The following is a 22,088-nucleotide window of genomic DNA, read 5'->3' as shown; positions in this document are numbered from 1 at the left end:
GAATAATTCAGCGCACTTGAGCGGCGCAGTTATTCCGTTTACACACCGTACAAAGATAGCATCTCGGCTGTGGAGCCGCAACCTGCAGCTTCCACCTTAAACTTTACAAAGCCGCTCAGCCGCCGGCAAACACAAACACGTGTCCCGGGGAGCGGTGAAGCATCAAGCTGGTTATCGATGCGGCCTGTGGCCGTGTTCACGCATCAGTGGCCGGCGTCTGTGGGTGCCGTGCTGACCTTTGCTTGACCGCTGTGGTGGCCCTGGCTTTGGCTTTTGTTTGAATGTTTATACACACCTGCTTATACACTTCCTCTGAGGTTTCCTCCTCCTTCTGCTTCACTTCTACTGGCTAGGCGTTACGTTGAATAGACGTTAAAACCTTGCAGTGAGGATTTGATGGCAGCCATGGTTAGGCCTGTCACAATAACTTCATTGATAATATTTCCTGAACACAATATTGTTCATTGCGTTTATGTTTGTAGGTGAGTGTGTGTTTTTATTTATTTATGTATTTATTTACATTATTAGCAACAGTATTTTCGATACTGTTCTGGAGATGTTACGGCACTTTGTTTTAAAACAGTGGTTCCCTTTGATTTATGTTTTATTTACTGATTATATTTATATATATTATTATCCTAATTAAAACGTCTAAGGGCGGCACGGTGGTGCAGCAGGTAGGTGTCGCAGTCACACAGCTCCAGGGGCTTGGAGGTTGTGGGTTCGATTCCCGCTCCGGGTGACTGTCTGTGAGGAGTGTGGTGTGTTCTCTCTGTGTCTGCGTGGGTTTCCTCCTGTGTCTGCGTGGGTTTCCTCCGGGTGACTGTCTGTGAGGAGTGTGGTGTGTTCTCCCTGTGTCTGCGTGGGTTTCCTCCGGGTGACTGTCTGTGAGGAGTGTGGTGTGTTCTTCCTGTGTCTGCGTGGGTTTCCTCCGGGTGTCTGTGAGGAGTGTGGTGTGTTCTTCCTGTGTCTGCGTGGGTTTCCTCCGGGTGACTGTCTGTGTGAGGAGTGTGGTGTGTTCTCTCTGTGTCTGCGTGGGTTTCCTCCGGGTGACTGTCTGTGAGGAGTGTGGTGTGTTCTCCCTGTGTCTGCGTGGGTTTCTTCCGGGTGACTGTCTGTGAGGAGTGTGGTGTGTTCTCCCTGTGTCTGCGTGGGTTTCCTCTGGGTGACTGTCTGTGTGAGGAGTGTGGTGTGTTCTCTCTGTGTCTGCGTAGGTTTCCTCCGGGTGACTGTCTGTGAGGAGTGTGGTGTGTTCTCCCTGTGTCTGCGTGGGTTTCTTCCGGGTGACTGTCTGTGAGGAGTGTGGTGTGTTCTCCCTGTGTCTGCGTGGGTTTCCTCCGGGTGACTGTCTGTGTCTGCGTGGGTTTTCTCCTGTGTCTGCGTGGGTTTCCTCCGGGTGACTGTCTGTGAGGAGTGTGGTGTGTTCTCCCTGTGTCTGCGTGGGTTTCCTCCGGGTGACTGTCTGTGAGGAGTGTGGTGTGTTCTCCCTGTGTCTGCGTGGGTTTCCTCCGGGTGACTGTCTGTGAGGAGTGTGGTGTGTTCTCTCTGTGTCTGCGTGGGTTTCCTCCGGGTGACTGTCTGTGAGGAGTGTGGTGTATTCTCCCTGTGTCTGCGTGGGTTTCTTCCGGGTGCTCCGGTTTCCTCCCACAGTCCAAAAACACGCGTTGGTAGGCGGATTGGCAACTCAAAAGTGTCCGTAGGTGTGAGTGTGTGAGTGAATGTGTGTGGGTGTTGCCCTGTGAAGGACTGGCGCCCCCTCCAGGGTGTATTCCCGCCTTGTGCCCAATGATTCCAGGTAGGCACTGGACCCACCGCGACTCTGAACTGGATAAGGGTTACAGATAATGAATTAATGAATAAAACGTCTAACACACTAATTAATTACGTTTTTTGCTAATATTTAATTGCTCTTTAAAGGGGTGTGATTACATTATTATGATATCATATTATTATTAGTGGCATAAAATTGTTATAAATTATAATAACATCATTTAATCACAATTATTTCTGTGGCAACATTTCAATCGCAAAACACAGCCACCGTGACACATGGTTATTCTCAGATTTACTGCACGGAGCTTCATCTCTCTATTTCCCCCGCTCAAAACCTGATGACTGGGGGGGTTATACCACTTAGCAGTGACCTCGGGCTCATGTGCAGCTGCTCCAGAGCTCCCGGTTTGGTGGTACAGGCTGTGCACGGCACTGAACACCTGTATCTAGGTGTGTCGTGATACTTTTGGAGATGTAAGTGTATGTGTTCTGGACCCCGGCCCGTCAGGCATCTGCCCTCTGTGATTGTTGTAGCCGTGTCCACAGTAACTTTATACCGTGGTGAGTTTTTAATGTCCTCGTCTGTGGCGGGGCTCATCTCTCAAGCAGACAGCTGCAGTATGTCCTCACTGGGGTGTGTGTGTGTGTGTGTGTGTGTGGGGTGGGAGGGGGTGTAGATGTACAGATACGGCTCATAGTCACATGTAATCCTGTGTGTATGTGTAACTGTGTACAATTGCTGTATTTAGCCCCCTGTGGAAGACCCCAGCCCAAGAGTAGTAACAGTGCCCCCTCCTAAGCTGACCTTGCTGTGCCCTGAGTTGTTGCCCTCACTGCCCTGTAACTGCACACACACTGCCAGAATAGAGCTTAGAGTTAGGCCAGAAGTCTGCAAATGTGTTTTGGAATTATGGGTATTAATTTAATGAACATGTGGAGAGTAAGCAACAGTGAATTCAGTCATTTACATGAAATCTTTCACATGGTTAGGTCAAAACACCACAAGGATCAAACCCTGCAGGAGAGTCTAAACAGCACTCCCGCTTTCAGCGCCTGTTCCTTTTAAAGCAACACTACATAAGGTACTACATTTGGTTTTTTTGATCCAAAGCTCGCCATTTTGAGACTGCAGAGTGTAATTCATTTCTCAGCACTGTCCTAAAATTAAGAGGAAGTGGGTGGTTTCCTACCCTCCCGCAGAAGCTACATAGTGAAGTTTCTGCACTGCTAAGCCCAGAGTTGCAATGACAGAGGCTCCATTCTCTCTATTATACATCAGTGAAGCATCACAATGATTTTGAAGTAGTCACGGTAAGGTACAAATACTACCTAGTGTTGCTTTAAATGAGAATGAACCACACAGATCTCCCTGAAGTGTAAAGCATAGTGCACAGAGGTCTCAAATGAACAGGGATCCTGTGCTGTGATTAACCTGCAGTTGAAGTAGGAGACAGAGCCGAATCAGAACGGCTAGTTTTATCCCATATCTACAGACATAGGCAGCTAACAGGAAAGGGACTGGGTGGTCTTGTTTCACAGTGTGTGGATTGGTAGGAAATTAATGTGATCCCCAGTTGCGTCAGGTGACTGATGAAGTTGTGTGTGATGATAAATGTGTGGCAGACTACGTCTTTGGATAAAAATGCTGAGGAGGGATTCGTTCTTTGAAAGATCATCCAAGTCTGTCAGAGTCACGCTGATTACTCTGTGGCCCTGGGACTTTTTTGGGGGACACTGAAGGTAATGGATGGTGGCACGCAAACCTGCCAGATCCATCACTGTAATCACGTATATTTAGTAGATACCAGCTCTTTCTCGTATCCTAATTATAGCTGTAATTGTGCGCCTTATCAGTCGTGTGAGGTGTTTGTTTTGGTGAATCTGTGGAAACAGTCGCCCCAGGAATGTGCCATTAGAGAGAGAGAGAGGGAGAGAGAAGGAGAGGGAGAGAGTTATAGCTTGATTCATCAAATACCTGTAGCGTCTTGAGCTGATTTGTATTCATCTTCTCTTTAAAGGGTTGTGAGAGGAATCCAACAGTGATTCAGCTCTCTCTCTCTCTCTCTCTCTCTCTCTCTCTCTCTCTCTCAGTAACTCTATCCCTCCCTACCTATATTTCTTCCTCCTTCTTTCTCTCTCCTGTCTCATGTTTCTCTCCTTCTTTGACTTCTTTACGTTTCTTGTCATCCACTACTCTTTATCACTGGCTTTTCTAACAACTCCTTTAGAAAACCGTCAATACACTCTCTATCGCTCTTTCTCTGTTGTTTCTACTGTCTTCTATTTCTCCCTGTGCCCCTCTCTCTTCATTTTCTCTCACTCTCAATGTTTCTTTCCCTTTTTTCTCTATTACTTTTGATTTTCCTCAATTTATGTAGGTTTTGTGTTCTCTAACACTTCTGTTCTCTCTCTCTCTCTCTCTCTCTCTCTCTCTCTCTCTCTCTCTCTCTCTCTGTCTCTCTCTCTCTCTGTCTCGCCCACCTTCACTCCTTCAGGCTTTGAAAATGCTCTTCAGCAACAGGTGAAAACTTGTCTGGAAATGAAATGTTTTTCACACAGTCGCACCCTGAGCGTAAGCCCCGCCCCCTCGCCATCGCCTCCCCTCATCAGAGCATTCTTTACATTCCACCTGGTCCGTATCGTAGCTACTCAACTGCTAATTAAATTTCCTGCCACAAACAGTGCACTGGGCACTTGGATTTGCATCATAATAGACTTCCTTCTGTCTCACCACTTTTTTTCTCTCTCTCTCTCTCTCTCTCTCTCTCTCTCTCTCTCTCTCTCTCTCTCTCTCTGTGTGTTACTCCCCCTGCCCTCCTTCCCCCCGCAGTCTTTTGACATGGACAGTAGAGTGACAGTCCCCCAGCCCCGCCGATACTTGTCTGGACTTTTCCCTTTACATTTCCCCTTGTTTGGGAGAATGGGGCTGATCAGGCATCTTCTACACACTTGAATTGTTCTAAGTCTTTAAGGAGACATACTGTAAAAGAGACACTTGGTCTGTGCATGTGTGCATTAATGTGTGGATCTAGAGCCCACCAACCAACACACCGTGAAGCAAGACGACTGCTTTTCCTAAATCAGAAAACATGGGATAACATGAGTCAGTTAGACTGTGATCAGTCAGTCCACTCCTGATCGCCCCGCCCCCTGACCAATCACAGCGCTAAGTCTGCATTTATCTGAGAGCGCAAAGGCGAGGTTCAAATGAAGCAAAACTGACACAACGAGTGTGGAGAAATAAGAGCACAGAGTAAAAACAGAGAAAACGAGAACGGAGAAGAAAGAGAACCGAGCGAAAACGGCTAAAAACCAGACTTCCTCCTCGCTCCTCACTGCTGTGCGCTCGGGGTCAGGGTGAACAGGGAGTGGCTCATTAACATTTAAAGGAACAGGCGCTGAAAGTGGATGCTCTGAACAGGGCTGTTTAGATGGGAGGTGAAAGCTGCTCCTTGTGGTGTTTTGACAAAAGCCAATCACCGATGAACTGTTCCCTTGTGGAGAAGGTGGAGAATATGTCTCTTTTAAATAATCCACGTAGAATCATAACTACTGTGGCATGTTCTCATATTAAATGTGATGTTGGGATGAAATGTCAGTGATTTTGAGTTATTTAACTAAAATATGTTACATTACGTTAATATTTAGCTACATTATTTTCATATACTTCAACATCTAAAATGCACAAATTATTATTAATATTAATGACTTAACGAAAATTTCATGGCTGATATCGGCTGATGTTTTTGTCAAATGAATATATCAGTTGGGCCTCAGCGAATAGCATTGTGTTATGATACTGATTAAGGGCTGGGCAATTAATCGCAAATTATCGAAACTGACATTCAGTACTTTTAAGTGAATGTCGATTGTCTATGTCGTTTATACAGATTATTTTTATTCTGATATGTCCCCACTGTGTGTTTGTGTGGTTGTGCCCCTTTAAAACCACGCTACCAAGCTGTAGTCGCGTGATTCTGCCCCCTATCTGCCACGTGGAGGAGAACCTAAACGCCGAGGCCAACCGAGCAACTCGAGCAGCCCGTACCAAAGAAAAACACAGCGTTGTGTTGTGTTTTGACTATAATTAAGACAAAAAAGTCAAGTGTAAACGCTGAGAAAATCACAGCCAAAGCGCAATCACACACCGAATATAAACAGTTCTCAAAACCGAGAGCGGAACAAGCTCCCAGCAACGTTATAAAAAACATCCCAGCTTTAACACTGGAGCATATTTACAGCACAGGCCTCGACACTGAACTACGAGGGGTCAAAAATCCAAAAACTAAATAATCGTCCATTAATCGTTATTGTGTTCAAATGTACAATTAATCGTGATATTGATTCGCGCTCATAACGCCCAGCACTAATCCTGATTATATTTCAAAGTTTAGATTGGATACACTGCCCTTGTCTTTCTCCCCACTCTTAAACTCCCAGAAGACTCGACACGGTTATGAGTCTGAGCAGTGTGAGGAATACCGTAACCTCATTACACTGTGCGCCCCGGTCACTGGTTCACTCCAGGTCCTGCATTAAGTGCCCGGACTAATGCAAATCGCTCTTTCCTCCTCCCGTACCGACATCCTGCGCATTTATCCCTGGCACTTGAGGTCTGTGTGTGTTTGCAGATTTCTGCCTTAGCCTGTGAATGGCTATTCATGCCTCCTCTAGCACCTGAATAGACCGGGAAGTGCTTGTTGATTCGGAGCGAGGCGAACCCTCCGTGACTCCACAGCCGCCTGCTCCTCCGTATTGTTGTCACACCATTGTATGGAGAACATGTCAAACAGTGCCGCTGGTGCTTACACACAGGCCAAGGCCGCCATCACACCGGGGCGAAACTAACACCATGTGTTTGGAAGAATCGACTCCAGCCAGAGCAGGTCTTTCCTTTTGTTTATTAGAAAAGTTTACAGCTTCCAAACAGTGAAAAAAAAGAAAAGTTCTCATAAATTACCAATCAATGCCGCCATCATTTATAACACAGCAATAAACAAGAGAGTTTTCCATGGAGCTGCTTCTGGAGTTTCTTAGCTTCAGCCGTCCAGCCTTTATTAAAACCTAGGGCTTATTTCAGTGCGCCAGCTGCTAAGATACACAAACAAAAATAATATTGCTCCGTGTTGCTCATTACCAGTCTAATCACTTGCCACATGCTACAAACACAGAATATTCTCATTGAAAGATATTTACCAAACTGTTAAAGACCCCCTCCAGGGGAAACCCAGTGTTTAGTCTTGTTAGCATGTGCGTGTGGTGGTGTTTATACGCTTCATGAGCGAAATGAATGGTCAGATCCGCTTTGAAGCTGCAGCCTTCCAAAAACACAGACCGAGACCGCTAGGGGTTCTTATGTCACACACCTAAAGAGCCAATCACATCGATTTGTCGGTTCAAGCTTCCCAAATCACAGGCGAGTGGCAGAGGGATTTAAGGGCGGCGACTAATTGCATATTCATATTTCGGGCTTTAGGGGACTTTATTTATTCTAGAAATAACATAAACACCTTGTAATTCTGAACAGAGATGAGTTGTCAGGGGTTTTACTGATGAAGGAAAGGGGACGTCAAATATCAATCCCACAAGGCACTGCAGTAAGCGGCGTACACCTGTGTGCTGTAATTGAAGCAGATTTCTACAATACAGAGCCTTGTTTGGTAAAAACCCACATGAGATACAGTCCTAAATCACTGTCCTCCTCTGTAAATCCAGTTCCCTATTATTGTGCACTATATAGTGAGTAATGTAGGGAATAGGGAGTGGGGGACTGTTTCAAACACAGCTTGAGATTATGCAATTTATTTAGACTCGTTCGTGTCTTTCGCACCAACACGATTAGTCTCAAGGCTATGACATTAAACTACCTACCTTCCCTGTTTTTACAATCGGTTGCTGACATTACAAACACTGTTTCCAGCGTTGGCATGGAGACCAAGACACTAGATAGACTGTGTCCCAGCAACCTGTACTTTAAAGACAAACATCAAAAGGAGTAGTTTTGTCCTCTGCTCGACCACGCATTGTGCAAATATAATGGATATAATGTTGATAACAACATATGTTTATTAAATAAGTAATTTGAGCAGTGTTTGGTGAAGTGTTTGTTGTAGTAATGCTTAGGCCACACTCAGTTACTGTGCTGAAACATCTGGATTTTATTCATTGTACTGTATCTGTAACTTTAGAGATGTGAATATTATTGTGAATATTATTGTGAATAATATCCTGATGGAACTCATAACTAAGTGACCTCTAAAATCTTCTCACTCACCATTTTCAAACTATTTCATTTCTAGGTTGTTTGTATTTGAATCAAATGAAATCGGCCATTGTTAATACTACGCTACAGTTACCCTCAAATTAATTGAATTACAATTATACATTGCACAAAAACACAGTATAAGTACATTTTGTGTTCTCCCTGTGTCTGCGTGGGTTTCCTCCAGGTGACTGTCTGTGAGGAGTGTGGTGTGTTCTCCCTGTGTCTGCGTGGGTTTCCTCCAGGTGACTGTCTGTGAGCAGTGTGGTGTGTTCTTCCTGTGTCTGCGTGGGTTTCCTCCGGGTGACTGTCTGTGAGGAGTGTGGTGTGTTCTCCCTGTGTCTGTGTGGGTTTCCTCCGGGTGACTGTCTGTGAGGAGTGTGGTGTGTTCTCCCTGTGTCTGCGTGGGTTTCCTCCAGGTGACTGTCTGTGAGGAGTGTGGTGTGTTCTCCCTGTGTCTGCGTGGGTTTCCTCCAGGTGACTGTCTGTGAGGAGTGTGGTGTGTTCTCCCTGTGTCTGTGTGGGTTTCCTCCAGGTGACTGTCTGTGAGCAGTGTGGTGTGTTCTTCCCGTGTCTGCGTGGGTTTCCTCCGGGTGACTGTCTGTGAGGAGTGTGGTGTGTTCTCCCTGTGTCTGTGTGGGTTTCCTCCAGGTGACTGTCTGTGAGGAGTGTGGTGTGTTCTCCCTGTGTCTGCGTGGGTTTCCTCTGGGTGACTGTCTGTGAGGAGTGTGGTGTGTTCTCCCTGTGTCTTCGTGGGTTTCCTCCGGGTGACTGTCTGTGAGGAGTGTGGTGTGTTCTCCCTGTGTCTGCGTGGGTTTCCTCCGGGTGACTGTCTGTTCACACAGTAACTGAATGGTTGTTCTGATTAGTCCTATCATGGGGCTTGTGAGCCAGTTGGGCTCTTAGTATCACTTGCAGATAATAGCTGCAATAAAATCATGAACATTGAATCTTAAACAAGAGCTTGCAAAGTTTCAGATCTCGGTAACTTTGACAGGCGTGGCCTAGAGGGCGTTTCCACCAGGCTCTCGGTTAAAAAGCTATAATTCACAAGCTCACAGAGCAATAGCGTCTTGACCCTGAAATTCTGTTGCCTCTTATCTAGAACCCAACACTCCCAGTTTCATTGCTGTCATTATCTGATTCTAATCGCCCAGTTAGCCTCCGCAGGTACGAGGCCGTGATTGAGGGTGTGCGCTGACAACATCTCCAACTGTCTGGGGCCTTGTCAGCCAGGCTCATTGATCCAGGGAGGTAAAATTAACTCGGTGTTGCGGCTCGGTTGTTTTCCAGCAGACTGGCAGAGCTAAACGCTGGCACCGAGAAGACAACAAAACCATTAGTGAAGGATGATGTGCATCCGTCGCTTTGCACATATGGGCCGAGTCTGCGAGAAAAGAAAAGCCCGTCTTGGCTCCGGCAGCAGCCAGTCATAAATTGTTGTGGTTGAACAGGATCCATCTGAGAAAGATAGTGCACGGCGGGTCTTGTTTTTCCTCGGGATTATCAAAACAGCAGTGTGCTCCAGTAACGCGAGCGCGGCGGCCTCTCTCCGAAAAGCAGGGCCTAAAGCGCACACACGGTGGGGCATTACCAAAGCTGTAGGAAGTCTCCCTGTCTCTGTATGATCCACATCTTCCCTCTCCACCCTCTGGAGGAAGGAGATCATCCTTTGTTTTATGAGCCGGTCTCCTCAGTGCTGAGTCTCTGCGAAAAGAAAAGGGAAGAATGCTCCGAGGTTGTGTTGGCAGCAACAGGTTGCTATGTTTCTTCTCGTGAGTCAGCCACGAGGGGACTTTCATTGCTCATGCTGAGGATGCAGGAGTTTTTTTTTTCCAATCAGATTATCGTCTTAATCTGATTGTTTGCTCTGGTAGTCCAAGCCTGCGGAGATGCTTCACTGTGTGCTTCACGTGCCTGGACAGCTTTCCTGCACATGTCATGGGTTGTAAAAGGCAGGATGTATATGTGAAGGCCACCTGTACCAGGGGAAATGGTTTAATGCAGGTCTTGCTCAAGAAGATCTGCTCTTTTCTTTTCCTTCTTGATCCTCTGTTGTTCCATCGCTACAGGCAACGAGGTGCTGCGACAACAGAAAGCCAGAGATGCTCCATTTTGTCATCACTTAGAGGGAGAGAGAGAGAGAACAAAAAATATAAAGGAACCCTACCCCAACCAAGGCACCCACATGTAACAGTTTACCTTAAGGACACTGGCTTACACTTTTTCACACACTTTTCCTTTCCACTGAGCGCTCCTCTGCCGCTCTGGTTGGGGGTGGGGGCGGAAATCTGGAAAGGTTTACGGGGGGTGGGCGTAGAGGAGGGGGGGGGGGGGTGGTTGGGGGGTGGTTGTGGTGGAGGAGGGGGTCTGAGGGAGTAGAGAGTTGTAAGTGTGAACAAACGGTCTCCATGGCAACGGCAGGCTGCGAGCCGTGAGCTTTGGCGGAGACGGTGACGGATGGACCCAGGCAGCGATGGCGGCCCGAGACGTACGAGCAGATCATAGAGGATCAGGAAGAGAAGAGCACACGTCTGTGGCCCAGCCTTCTCTTCTCTTCTCTTCTCTTCTCTTCTCTTCTCTTCTCTTCTCCTCTCCTTTTGTCTCTTCACCTCTCATATCTTCTCTCTTCTCTTCTCTTTATCTCTTCTACACTTTTCATTTCACTTCTTTTACTATTTTCTTCTCTTTTATATATTTTATTTTTATTTATTTTCTCTTCTCGTCCCTTCTCCTTTTGTCTCTTCACCTCTCATATCTTCTCCCTTCTCTTCTCTTTATCTCTTCTACACTTTTGACTTCTTCTTTTACTATTTTCTTCTCTTTTATATATTTTATGTCTTTGTTTTCTCAGTCTCTTCTTTTCTCTTCTACTCTGCTCTCGTTGTCTCCTTCCTTCTCATCTCTTCTATTGATCTTTGCTCTCTTCTCTTCTCTTCATCTCTTTTCTATTCGTCTCTTTTATTATTTCCTTCCCTTTTATATATTTTATTTATTTATTTTCTCTTCTCTTTTTGTCTCTTCACCTCTCATCTTCTCTCTTCTATTCTTATATTTCTTTGTTTTCTCAGTCTCTTCTTTTCTCTTCTACTCTGTTGTCGTCTTATCCTTTCTTCTCGTCTCTTCTATTGATCTCTTTTGCTCTCTTCTCTTTGACTATTTTCTTCTCTTTTATATATTTTATTGATTTATTTTCTCTTCTCTTCTCTTCTCTTATCTTCTCTTCTCTTCTCTTCTCTTCAGCCATCTGCAGGGCCCCAGATTGGCTCTCATTACATTAGCCATGAATTAACGGGCCGAGCCGAAGAACAGACTCTGTTGTGATAAACACATCTTAATTTGCTGTCATTGTGCTGTAGGTGTGTGTGCGTGCTCCTGTGAGTGTATGGGCCGTGATGGAAGCTTGAACAATGTCTTGCTTTTAAAGCTCCCACAGACTGAACCATCACTTCACACTACTTCACACACTCCAGCCTCACTCTGTAAGCGATCACTCTGAGTGTGACATCCTCAGGTTAAACTTGATGTGCGCTGTGACGGAGCGCTCGCTGCTGCAGCCAAGCGCCTGTGAAACTTCAGAGATGTCCTGCGGAGACGGCCTTTCATGGCAACAAGTGTCTCTGCTTTATTGCACCGGCGCTCGGCGCTTCCGGCGGGCCTTAAAGGCGACCGGAGCGGACTTCCAAGGTGCAAATCCGTCTTTTCCCATCTGGGTTATGTAGTTGGAAAAGTCATTTGAAGCGCGGTTTGCGGAATGGTTGTTGACTTTGGAGAGCGGAGGTGTAAGGCAAGCTTTATCCCTCCTCCGCCCCCAACCCCCCCCCTGTTTTTCTCTCATTTTTTTCTGATGACTTTTACACTCCTTGTCAGTTTAGCCACAGAGCACACACACACACACACACACACACACAATGAGACTTCAGCGCTTTGAAAAGTTCCTGGAAGTACGTCTGACCATTTTCTTCTTTCCAAATGTAGATTCTTTTGGTGGGATCGCGGTGGACCGGTCAGCCCTCTCCCCGGGGTCTCCCCAAGAGCCTGAAACTGAATAGGTTACGTATTTATTGTGCTAAGTTTTCTGGTTAATGTGAGATAGAAGGAGAGGGAGAGGCAGGGGGATGGCATTGTTTGGTTTGGGAAGTATTCTGTTGGTTGCCTAGCAACAGGCTCCTGGAAACGGGAGTGGACGGTGTTGCCACTAGCAACAGTTGTTGCTCTGCAAACAATGTGGGCCAGTGCAAACAAGAGCCAAGGCTGTGGGCTCCTGTTTTTAATTGAACATCTGCATGTGTTTTTCTCTGATTGAACGCTGTTAAAGTTAAACCGGTCACTGACGTGCGTCCCCCAGGCCCCCCGTTTAACTTTAGGTTTGATAGGAGGTGTTAGTTTTATTACTTCTGTCTTTTCTTCCCTTGATGCCGAGGTTATTCCTCTTCCTCTCCTCTTCCTCTCTTTGCCGCTCTCAGGTGACGCGAATAGAAGGAAATTGCGGCAATGTTGCAATTGCGTTTAATAGCTGGTTTTGCGGCCTGTGCCTGTGCGGCGGGGAGCCTGCGAACCTGTCTGTACTGTAATAAAGCCCAGCGCCATTCAGGACGGCCCTTTCTGTTTTTTTACACCCGGAGAGCCGTGCCCCCCGCTGGGCGCTGCTTTTGTGCCGCTCCGAGCAGCTGGTGGGGAATTTTGTGTGGCTTTTAACCTTCGCTTGGAGCCCTCAGCAGCCACAGACGCAGACAGACAGAGCGTCCCAGGACCCGAACCCACCGCCCCTCAGCTCGCTCCAACTTAATTAAAGTTCTACTCGGGAGCTCCCTCGGGACAATGGACCGTCTGAAGCAGGGTGCTGTGTTTTTTAGCCGCTTAGCACCTAAAGAAAAACAGCCAGCCGGCCAGTTTTCTCTTCTCTTCTCTTCTCTTCTCTTCTCTTCTCTTCTCTTCTCTTCTCTTCTCTTCTCCTCTTTTCTCTTCTCTTCTCTTCTCTTCTCTTCTACTCTTTTCTCTTCTCTTATACTCATTTCTACTCATTTCTCTTCTACTCTTTTCTCTTCTCTTCTCTTCTACTCTTTTCTCTTCTACTCTTTTCTCTTCTCTTATACTCATTTCTACTCTTTTCTCTTCTCTTCTACTCTTTGCTCTTCTCTTCTCTTCTCTTCTACTCTTTTCTCTTCTCTTATACTCATTTCTACTCTTTTCTCTTCTCTTCTCTTCTACTCTTTTCTCTTCTCTTATACTCATTTCTACTCTTTTCTCTTTTACTCTTTTCTCTTCTCTTCTCTTCCTTTCTACTCTTTTCTCTTCTGCTCTCTCTTTTCTGTTTTTCCCTTTGATATATTTAATTTATTTCTCTTCCTCTTACCCTCTTTGTATTTATTTTTTCTCTTCTACCTTTTTCTCACTCAACTTTCTCATTTTTTTCTTTCTTTATCTCTTTTTCTCTTTATGGCTATAATTCTTTCTCCTTTTATCACTCTTTCCTTCTCATATTCTTTTTCCCTTCTCTTCTCTTCCCTCAGTCTCATTCTTTGTTAATTTTTCTTTCTCTTCTGCATTTTTTCCTCTCATTTCTCATTCTATATTTATCTGTATCATTTTCTCTTTCCTGTCATTGTTTCTCTGTACTTCTTCCTTTTTTTATTTATTATTCATTCACCTTTTTGCTTTTTCCTTTCTTCCGTGTATAAGCCTCATTCTTATTTATTTCTCTGCTATCTTTCTCCTCTCCTCTCCTCCTCTGGAGCGTCCGAGGACCGTGCAGGGGTTAAACCTCTATTGTCGATAACAGAGCTCAAGACCTGCTCGAGTCCGTCTCCTCCATCACCTGTTGTGTGCACATGTTCATTCTGCTTTCCCCCTGACAGATCCATTAGAGCGCGTTCAGAGGGGGGGGGCACCTGCAGGTCGAGGGGGCTCTGGGACAAAAATAGCAGACCACTGGCCAGAGCAGAGCTCTACGTCTCCGCCTGAACTCCCATCGGCGAGGCCGGAGGAGCTCGGGCAGGCGCTTGTTGTGCTGGAGATGGGGGATGACTGAGTCATAGCAGAGCATTAGTAATCGCGAGTTTCAACACCGCTTCTTCCTGGTGCTGCGGCTGTTCCCTGGCGGTGGTCAGCCTCGGGCAGCACACACCCAGCTCTGTGGAAACTCCTGCGTTTGTTTTGGTTTTGGTGGGACGCTTTCGAGGCATCCGCCAAATCCCCGGACAGTGTGTTTTTTTCGAGGGCTGTCGCCTGAGTTCATGCCTAATTGTTTTGGTATTTCGCTGAGCTGTATTTGTGCTTCGTCGCTGGGGACGAGCGTTTTTATCCCCCCACAGTCTTCGCCCGTGAATTCCAATTTACCCCGGAATTAAAGCTCAGATAAATACGATGCCGTTTAATTTGCATGGGAAGGGAAAATAATCAACTAATTGGTGTATTTCTTTCCCCACGGGGAGGAGGGAATAACTCGGAGTGAAGTTTATTAGCCGATATCTTTGTAGCGGGTGTAACCATGCGTGTAATGCACATTGCTCATTGTCATTCTATTTTGAGCGTGAATGGGAAAACAAGCTGTCAATCAAATTTGCTCTCTGCCCCCCTGAGTCACTCGGCTCCTGAGTGCTCATCCTCCCGTTTTTATGATCCAGAGATGAGCGTAAACGCTGATCTGAGGCCTGCTGACCGTTTCCTGCAGCTCCATAAAGAAGGCATGACCCCCGTTGATATCGGACCGATTACAGACTTCGTTTAATCCCTCCGAGACGGGCAGCCTCCCCGGAGACCCCTCCGTCCCCCATCTCTCTGTCCATTCCTCTGATTCTGTTTCTTACGCTGCCCCCGGCTCTGTTTTGTGCTTTCTCTCTCTTCTTTTACTTTCCTTCTTTCTTTATCTCTGTCTTTTAACTGTTTGGTTTTCTCTTTCTCTCACTCTTTTCCAGGTTTTTACTCTGTTTATCTGTCTCTGTTCCTACCTCTGATTTCATTTCTGATGCTGTTTTGCACCTTTTTCTCTTTCTCTTTACTGACCTTTTTCTTTCGTTCCTCTGCTTTTCTCTCTCATGCTATTCCTACATCAAACACACACACACTCTTTCTCTCTCTCTCTCTCTCTCTCTCTCTCTCTCTCAGTTTAAACTGTTTGCTTTCTTTTCTTTTTTCCTCTTTCTCTGCACAACTTTCTTTTTATTTACTTATTCCTTTATCCCTTTCCTTCTGTCTTTTGCCTCTCTCTCACTCACTCTTCCTGTCTTTCACGCTGTCTTGTATGTTTCTCTCTGTCACTCTCTCTTTCTCTATCTCTCATTCCCTCTTCCTGTCTCCCTCTCTCTCATTCCCTCTTCCTCTCTCTCTCGCTCTCTCTCTCTCCCACTTCCTCTATCTCTCATTCCCTCCTCCTCTATCTCTCTCATTCTCTCTCTCTCTCTCATTGCCTCTCTCTCTCTCTCATTCCCTCTCTCTCCCTCTCTCTCTCTCTCTCTCTCATTCCCTCTCTCTCTCTCTCTCTCTCTCATTCCCTCTCTCTCTCTCTCTCATTCCCTCTCTTTCTCTCTCTCTCTCTCTCTCTCTCTCTCTCTCTCATTCCCTCTCTCTCTCTCTCTCTCTCATTCCCTCTCTCTCTCTCTCTCTCTGTCTTTCATTCTCTCTCTCTCTCTCTCTCTCTCTCTCTCTCTCTCTCTCTCTCTCTCTCCCTGTTGAAGTTCCCGAGTGTGAGCTTTAAAAAGAATAGAATGGGGGGAGGGAGGGGGCCGGAGTTAGGGGTTGGTTGCCATGGTTCCCTCTCCATAGCAACCAACAAACGTTTACAAAGCATTGAGGAATTTCCTCATATCAGCTGGATTATTGGAGCCCCTAGAGACGGACTCTCGCTGGAAACAAACGTTGGAGCTCATCAGAACCCGTGTGTGTGTGTTGTGCATACTTGTTGGGGGTTGTGCATACTCACATTTGTGCTTTCTTTTATTTAAGGGGTTTGTGGTGATGATATCCCCCTCCAAAAAAAATTAAAACACATAGAAACACACACACACACACACCATTTTTTCCAAAACTCTTTTTCTCTCTCTCTCTCTCTCTCTCTCTCTCTCTGTCTCTCTCTGTCTCTCTCTCTCTCTCACCCTGCAGGAGGTGTGCCATTAATATCACTCTGTTTTTATCCCTCTTCCCTCTTTTCCTCCCTCGCTGGCTCAGTGTCAGCTGGGAGGAGCTCGAAGAGACTGGGAGGTGTTCAGAAGAGCCCCGCTAGCTCCTTCACACACACAAAACTCAGCTGAACACACACTATTAACTCACACTCATTACCAGTTACACACTCACGCAACTCCACGCAGCTCCTCAGAGCCGCCAGCGATGCTCAGTGTCGACTAAAGTGACAGTCAATGAAATTGTGAGGTTTGAACAGCTTAGCTTCAAAAAAGAGTCATTACACTTCACGTCATTATAAACCAGTGGGAAACAAACAGTTAAAAGGCTTGAATCTTCCATTCTGTGCAGAGCCCAGGCCTGAAATCTGTACCTGAGTCTGACACAGCAGAACCGGACATGGCCACACACAGCACCACAATGTTCTGAGCCCAGTCCCAGACCCTGCTCACCTTAATCCAAAGTCCTGAAAAGTTTTGAAGGAAGCCAGGAGTTGTGATCATAATTAAATATGATTATTTTACAACCCCATGTTCACACACGCACACACCACACACACACACACTGCTGCTTCTGCTGGCTGTAGTTGAACTCCCGGCCGAGTGCTGGGCTCGGCTGTGATTGGACTGTTAATGTAGCTTTTGTTTGTGTGGTTACAATGCGGTTCAGAGGTGAGTGGCTCCTGGGGGTCCGGTTGGCCGGTTCTGCTGTGCTTGGCCTGGGCTCTGCTCTCTCTCACTCTCACTCTTACACACACATACACACTCTCTCTCTTTGGCCCATGGTGAATGGGCGAACTCCTTGGTGAAAAGGCTCTTTGTGGGGACTGCTGGCACACACACACACACTCAGAAACTCCGCATCAGAATCATTTTTTAATTCACTAAGTGCATAATGCACAATGAATGTCTCAAAGTGCAGATGTCAAAGAGTTAAACTTAGTAAAATTAGCAAATAAACATAAATTACAAACAAAATACACAAAAAATTAGATAAGAGATGCAGTGTGTGTTATACACAGTTCCTTAGAAGAGCAGTTGTTATATTTTATCATCCATTTTATCAAGCTAAAAAATGGTGGTAGTGTCACAGTCACACAGCTGCAGGGACCTCGCTCCGGGTGACTGTCTGTGAGGAGTGTGGTGTGTTCTCTCTGTGTCTGTGTGGGTTTCCTCCGGGTGACTGTCTGTGAGGAGTGTGGTGTGTTCTCTCTGTGTCTGCGTGGGTTTCCTCCGGGTGACTGTCTGTGAGGAGTGTGGTGTGTTCTCTCTGTGTCTGCGTGGGTTTCCTCCGGGTGACTGTCTGTGAGGAGTGTGGTGTGTTCTCCCTGTGTCTGCGTGGGTTTCCTCCGGGTGACTGTCTGTGAGGAGTGTGGTGTGTTCTCCCTGTGTCTGCGTGGGTTTCCTCCGGGTGACTGTCTGTGAGGAGTGTGGTGTGTTCTCCCTGTGTCTGCGTGGGGTTCCTCCGGGTGACTGTGTGTGAGGAGTGTGGTGTGTTCTCCCTGTGTCTGAGTGGGTTTCCTCTGGGTGCTCCAGTTTTCTCCCACGCTCCAAAAACCCAAGTTTGTGGTGTGTGTGTCGTGAATGTGTGAGAGGGTGTCACCCTGTGAAGGACTGGCGCCCCCTCCAGGGTGAGCTCCTGCCTTGCGCCCAGTGATTCCGGGTAGGCTCCGGCCCCACCGCGACCCTGAACTGGATAAGGGTTACATTCAGTGACTGAATGAATGGTCCCAATCTCGTCCCAAGTCTCTTCTGAAATCCGTCTTATCTGTGTTAGTGAAGGTTTCCTCTGCTGCTGTGTCTTTGTACAGAGAGCATCATGCAGAACTCGGAGGGAGGGTCAGAGGCAGCCGCTGCGGTGACCATGAGGACGTCCACTTCAGCTCAGGCCCCTGTCGTGCAACCGGTCCCTGCATCACAACAGGTAAACACTGCCCAGACACTGCAGAGAGAACGCTGGGAAAGACTGGTCTATAACACGACCACACGTCCCTAACTCATCCATAATGTTAACGTATATACAGCGCCAGTCTGGACACCCCTGGGTGCATCTGCTTTTTGGAATGTTGCCCACTGTTTTTCAAGACAGTGGAGGTAATACACATGAATTTATTCAGTGACAGTCTTCAAAGTAGCCCACCTTTTGCTTTTGCACACTCCTGGCATTCTCCCAAACAGCCTTTTGAGGAGCCACCTGGGATGCCTCCTGAAGATACACTGAACTGATATTTATGGAAATAAATTCATATATATTTCGCTGTTTACATTTGTCTCAGTAAAATATTTGAAGCGACTGGGTGAGTGTGTGACTCCTCCAGTGGACTTAAAGCCTGTGGGGTTTGTTTTAGACTCATCATTTACTGTGCAAATCAACAGTCAACGTACAGGGGTTGGACAATGAAAGTGAAACACCTGGTTTTAGACCACAGTAATTTATTAGTATGGTGTAGGGCCTCCTTTTGCGGTCGATACAGCGTCAGTTGGTCTTGGGAATGACATACACAAGTCCTGCACAGTGGTCAGAGGGATTTGAAGCCATTCTTCTTGCAGGATAGTGGCCAGGTCTCTACGTGATGCTGGTGGAGGAAAACGTTTCCTGACTCGCTCCTCCAAAACACCCCAAAGTGGCTCAATAATATTTAGATCTGGTGACTGTGCAGGCCATGGGAGATGTTCAACTTCACTATCCATCCATCCATCCATCCATCCATCCATTATCCACCGCTTATCCGAGTCCAAGTCGCGGGGGAAGCATTCGGAGCAAAGATACCCAGACCTCCCTCTCCCCAGCCACCGTCTCCAGCTCCTCCGGGGGTATACCGAGGCGTTCCCAGGCCAGTCGAGACATGGAGTCTCTCCAGCGTGTTCTTGGTCACCTCACCAGGAAGGAGGCAGCCGGACCAGACGCCCAAACCACCTCACCTGGCTCCTCTCCACATGGAGGACCAGCGGCTCCACTCCGAGTCTCTCCTGGATGTCCGAGCTCCTAACCCTGTCTCTCCCATGGGCCCGCCACCTGTGGTAGAGGTAGTAATCCGGGTCTGGTGCATTGTGGATCAGGAGGCAGCCGGGGTCGTGGGCCATGGCGTTCTGATCCTCGGTTACTGAAACTGGCTTTTGGAGTGTGGAACTTCACTTTCATGTTCATCAAACCAATCTTTCACCAGTCCTGCTGTGTGTATTGGTGCATTGCCGTCCTGATACACGGCACCGCCTTCAGGACACAATGTTTGAACCATTGGTTGCACATGGTCTTACTGGTGCAATGTGCAGTTAATGAAGGAACAGTTTCATAAACTGTTCAGACGTTCGGTTCCAATAGAAGACACTATAAACCGTTCAGACGTTCGGTTCCTATAGAAGACACTATAAACCGTTCAGACGTTCGGTTCCTACAGAAGACACTATAAACCGTTCAGACGTTCGGTTCCTATAGAAGACACAATAAACCGTTCAGACGTTCGGTTCCTATAGAAGACACTATAAACCGTTCAGACGTTCGGTTCCTATAGAAGACACTATAAACCGTTCAGACGTTCGGTTCCTATAGAAGACACTATAAACCGTTCAGACGTTCGGTTCCTATAGAAGACACTATAAACCGTTCTGGCTGTAGTTTCTCTACGATAGTACATTCCTCAATGCAAGGATTTAATTAAAATGGAAATTCCCTTTAATCTGAAGCCCTCGTTTTAGTCTTAATATAAATAAACCATGAAGAATCTCGTTGTCCAGGTGTCCCCAGCTTTGTGACTAAGAGCCTTTAAACGATGCCGTCATCTCCTTGTCTTATTGGCCGCTGGACGGTGGAGGAGTGATGGATGGATCTTTCTTCCCTTGAACCTTCCTCGCTCGCGTCCTTGCGCCGCCAGAGTTGATTAGTTGAAAAATGATTAGTCATGCCGCTGTCAACCGCTGGAAGGAGAGATGTTGGGTTTGGAGCGGATGTCCAGCCTGAGACGGCCAAAGAGACCAGGCTGGAGATAATTTAAAATAAGGAGCTCGGGTGTGCATCACATACGGCTCTGACAGCTTTACGTTTCTCAAGAAAGCCAGCGTTGAGTTCAGAAAACCGCCAGCAGCCTTCAGCTAAACCCGGGCTCACTGTGAGGCTCCAGTCACTCTGAGACCAGCCTTAAAGGGCCCAAAGCATGGAAAACAAGATGCTAGTGTGTGTGTGTGTGTATAAAACATACACCAATCAGCGATTACATTCAAATGACCTAGTTTTAGCTCCACTGACCCCACAGGAGCACTTTGCAGTTCTGTTGCTCTGCATACTTTGTTAGCCTGTGTCCACTCTGTGAGACACTCCTCCCTCGTTGGTCCACCTTGTAGATGTAGAGTCAGAGACAGTAGCTCATCTGTCGCTGCACAGTGTGTGTCGCTCGTCCTCTAGTCCTTCATCAGTGACACAGGACGCTGTCGGCTGGATGTTTTTGGTCGGTGGACTGTTCTCGGTCCAGACACTGAGGGGTTTAAAAACTCTAGAAGCACAGCTGTGTCTGATCCACTCGTCAGTGTCACTGCAGTGTGAGGCCCCTGCTCTGTGGGGGTCCTGACTGTTGAAGAACAGGGTGTAAAGGGGAAACTCGTGTATGCAGAACAACGTATGGACCACAGTCTGTAATTGTGGAACTACAAATGGCTTTGTTTTTTCATAATGTTAAGTGTTTCTTCTATTTTTGTTGGTGTGTGTGTGTGTGTGTGTGTGTGTGTGTGTGTGTCCTGTCTATCAGCGAGTGTTAGTTCAGGCCACAGGCTCTTCCCAGAAGGGTGGACAGGTGCAGCAGCTGTCTAGAGTGCAACAGGTCCCTCAGCAGGTACACACACACACACACACACCTCCCAGGACAGACACTCTAATCTTATGCAGGCTTCACACACCTTGCTGAGTCTTACCTCACTGATGTTCATATCTGTCTCTCTCTCTCTCTCTCTCTGCCTCTCTCTCTCTGTCACTCTCTTCTCTCTTCTCTTTCTTCTCTCTCTCTCTCTCTCTCTCTCTCTCTCTCTCTCTCTCTCTCTCTGCCTCTCTCTCTCTGTCACTCTCTCTCTCTTCTCTCTTCTCTTTCTTCTCTCTCTCTGTCTCTCTCTCTCTCTCTCTCTCTCTTCCACTCTGTGTCTCTTTATCACTATGTCTCCAGACACCTCTCCTAAAGCACCACCACTTTGACAGGCCCCGATGTGCCCAGTTTTTTTTTTTGGCCTGTGACGGTTCTAGCTCGTCATGTTGAGTGCTTTAATGAGCTGAGTGTTAGCTCTGTAGGGCTTTTCTATTCGTTAGCATGTAGCTTTGTTCCAGCTGCCACCTACTGACTCCATCAATGAGCCAAGGATGCCAGCTACAAGATCACACTGTAACTCTCTCTCTCTCTCACACACACACACACACACACTCCAAACCTGCTCTTATTTTTTCACTAATATTTCACTAATGTGCTTTGTGTACAAAAACATTTTCATGTCCTCAACAACCCACTGTTTTTTCCTAAAGCCTGTTTTCTCTGGTGCTGTTTGTGTGTGGCAGGTGCAGCAGGTACAGCATGTGTACCCCTCTCAGGTGCAGTACGTTGAAGGAGGGGAGGCAGTCTACCCTAATGGCACTATGTAAGCTACTACCACTGATTTTATAGATGTTAGTTCAAGCGTTTATATATTTGAAGGTCAGTGGGAAACAAGCAGGAAAAATATGTGTAAGGGACACTACTGAGCAACTCCTCACACAAACTCGGGGCAGTGAACACACCCTGCACGCTACCAGCCACTTCACTGCCTTTGGAAAACTGTACCAAACCTTACAGCTGCATTACTGCCACACTTGAGTTAATCAGATTCATTGCCTTTTGAAAAATTAGACATGTGTGTGCCTCCTGTTAGAATTAAGGGCACCCAGACGACTAGGAATCATCTGTTTCTTATAAATAAACCTTTTA

General features: G+C 46.8%; 1 protein-coding gene across 4 annotated transcripts in view; it reads left to right on the top strand.

The window, feature by feature from the left end:
* rfx2 (regulatory factor X, 2 (influences HLA class II expression)) overlaps positions 1-22,088 on the top strand; it is a 57,545-nt gene that overhangs the window by 5,647 nt on the left and 29,810 nt on the right. For all 4 annotated transcript variants that reach the window (XM_066643494.1, XM_066643492.1, XM_066643491.1 and 1 more), the window contains 3 exons: positions 17,964-18,076; positions 20,892-20,975; positions 21,683-21,762. In XM_066643494.1, coding sequence (XP_066499591.1) covers positions 17,972-18,076; positions 20,892-20,975; positions 21,683-21,762 — 269 coding nt within the window. In that variant the 5' untranslated portion in view covers positions 17,964-17,971. The remainder of the gene's footprint in view (positions 1-17,963; positions 18,077-20,891; positions 20,976-21,682; positions 21,763-22,088) is intronic.

Source organism: Hoplias malabaricus, chromosome 14, assembly GCF_029633855.1.
Source record: "Hoplias malabaricus isolate fHopMal1 chromosome 14, fHopMal1.hap1, whole genome shotgun sequence".
NCBI lineage: Eukaryota > Metazoa > Chordata > Actinopteri > Characiformes > Erythrinidae > Hoplias > Hoplias malabaricus.
Note: the sequence above shows the minus strand (reverse complement) of the source record. Positions and strands in the feature narration are given on the sequence as shown.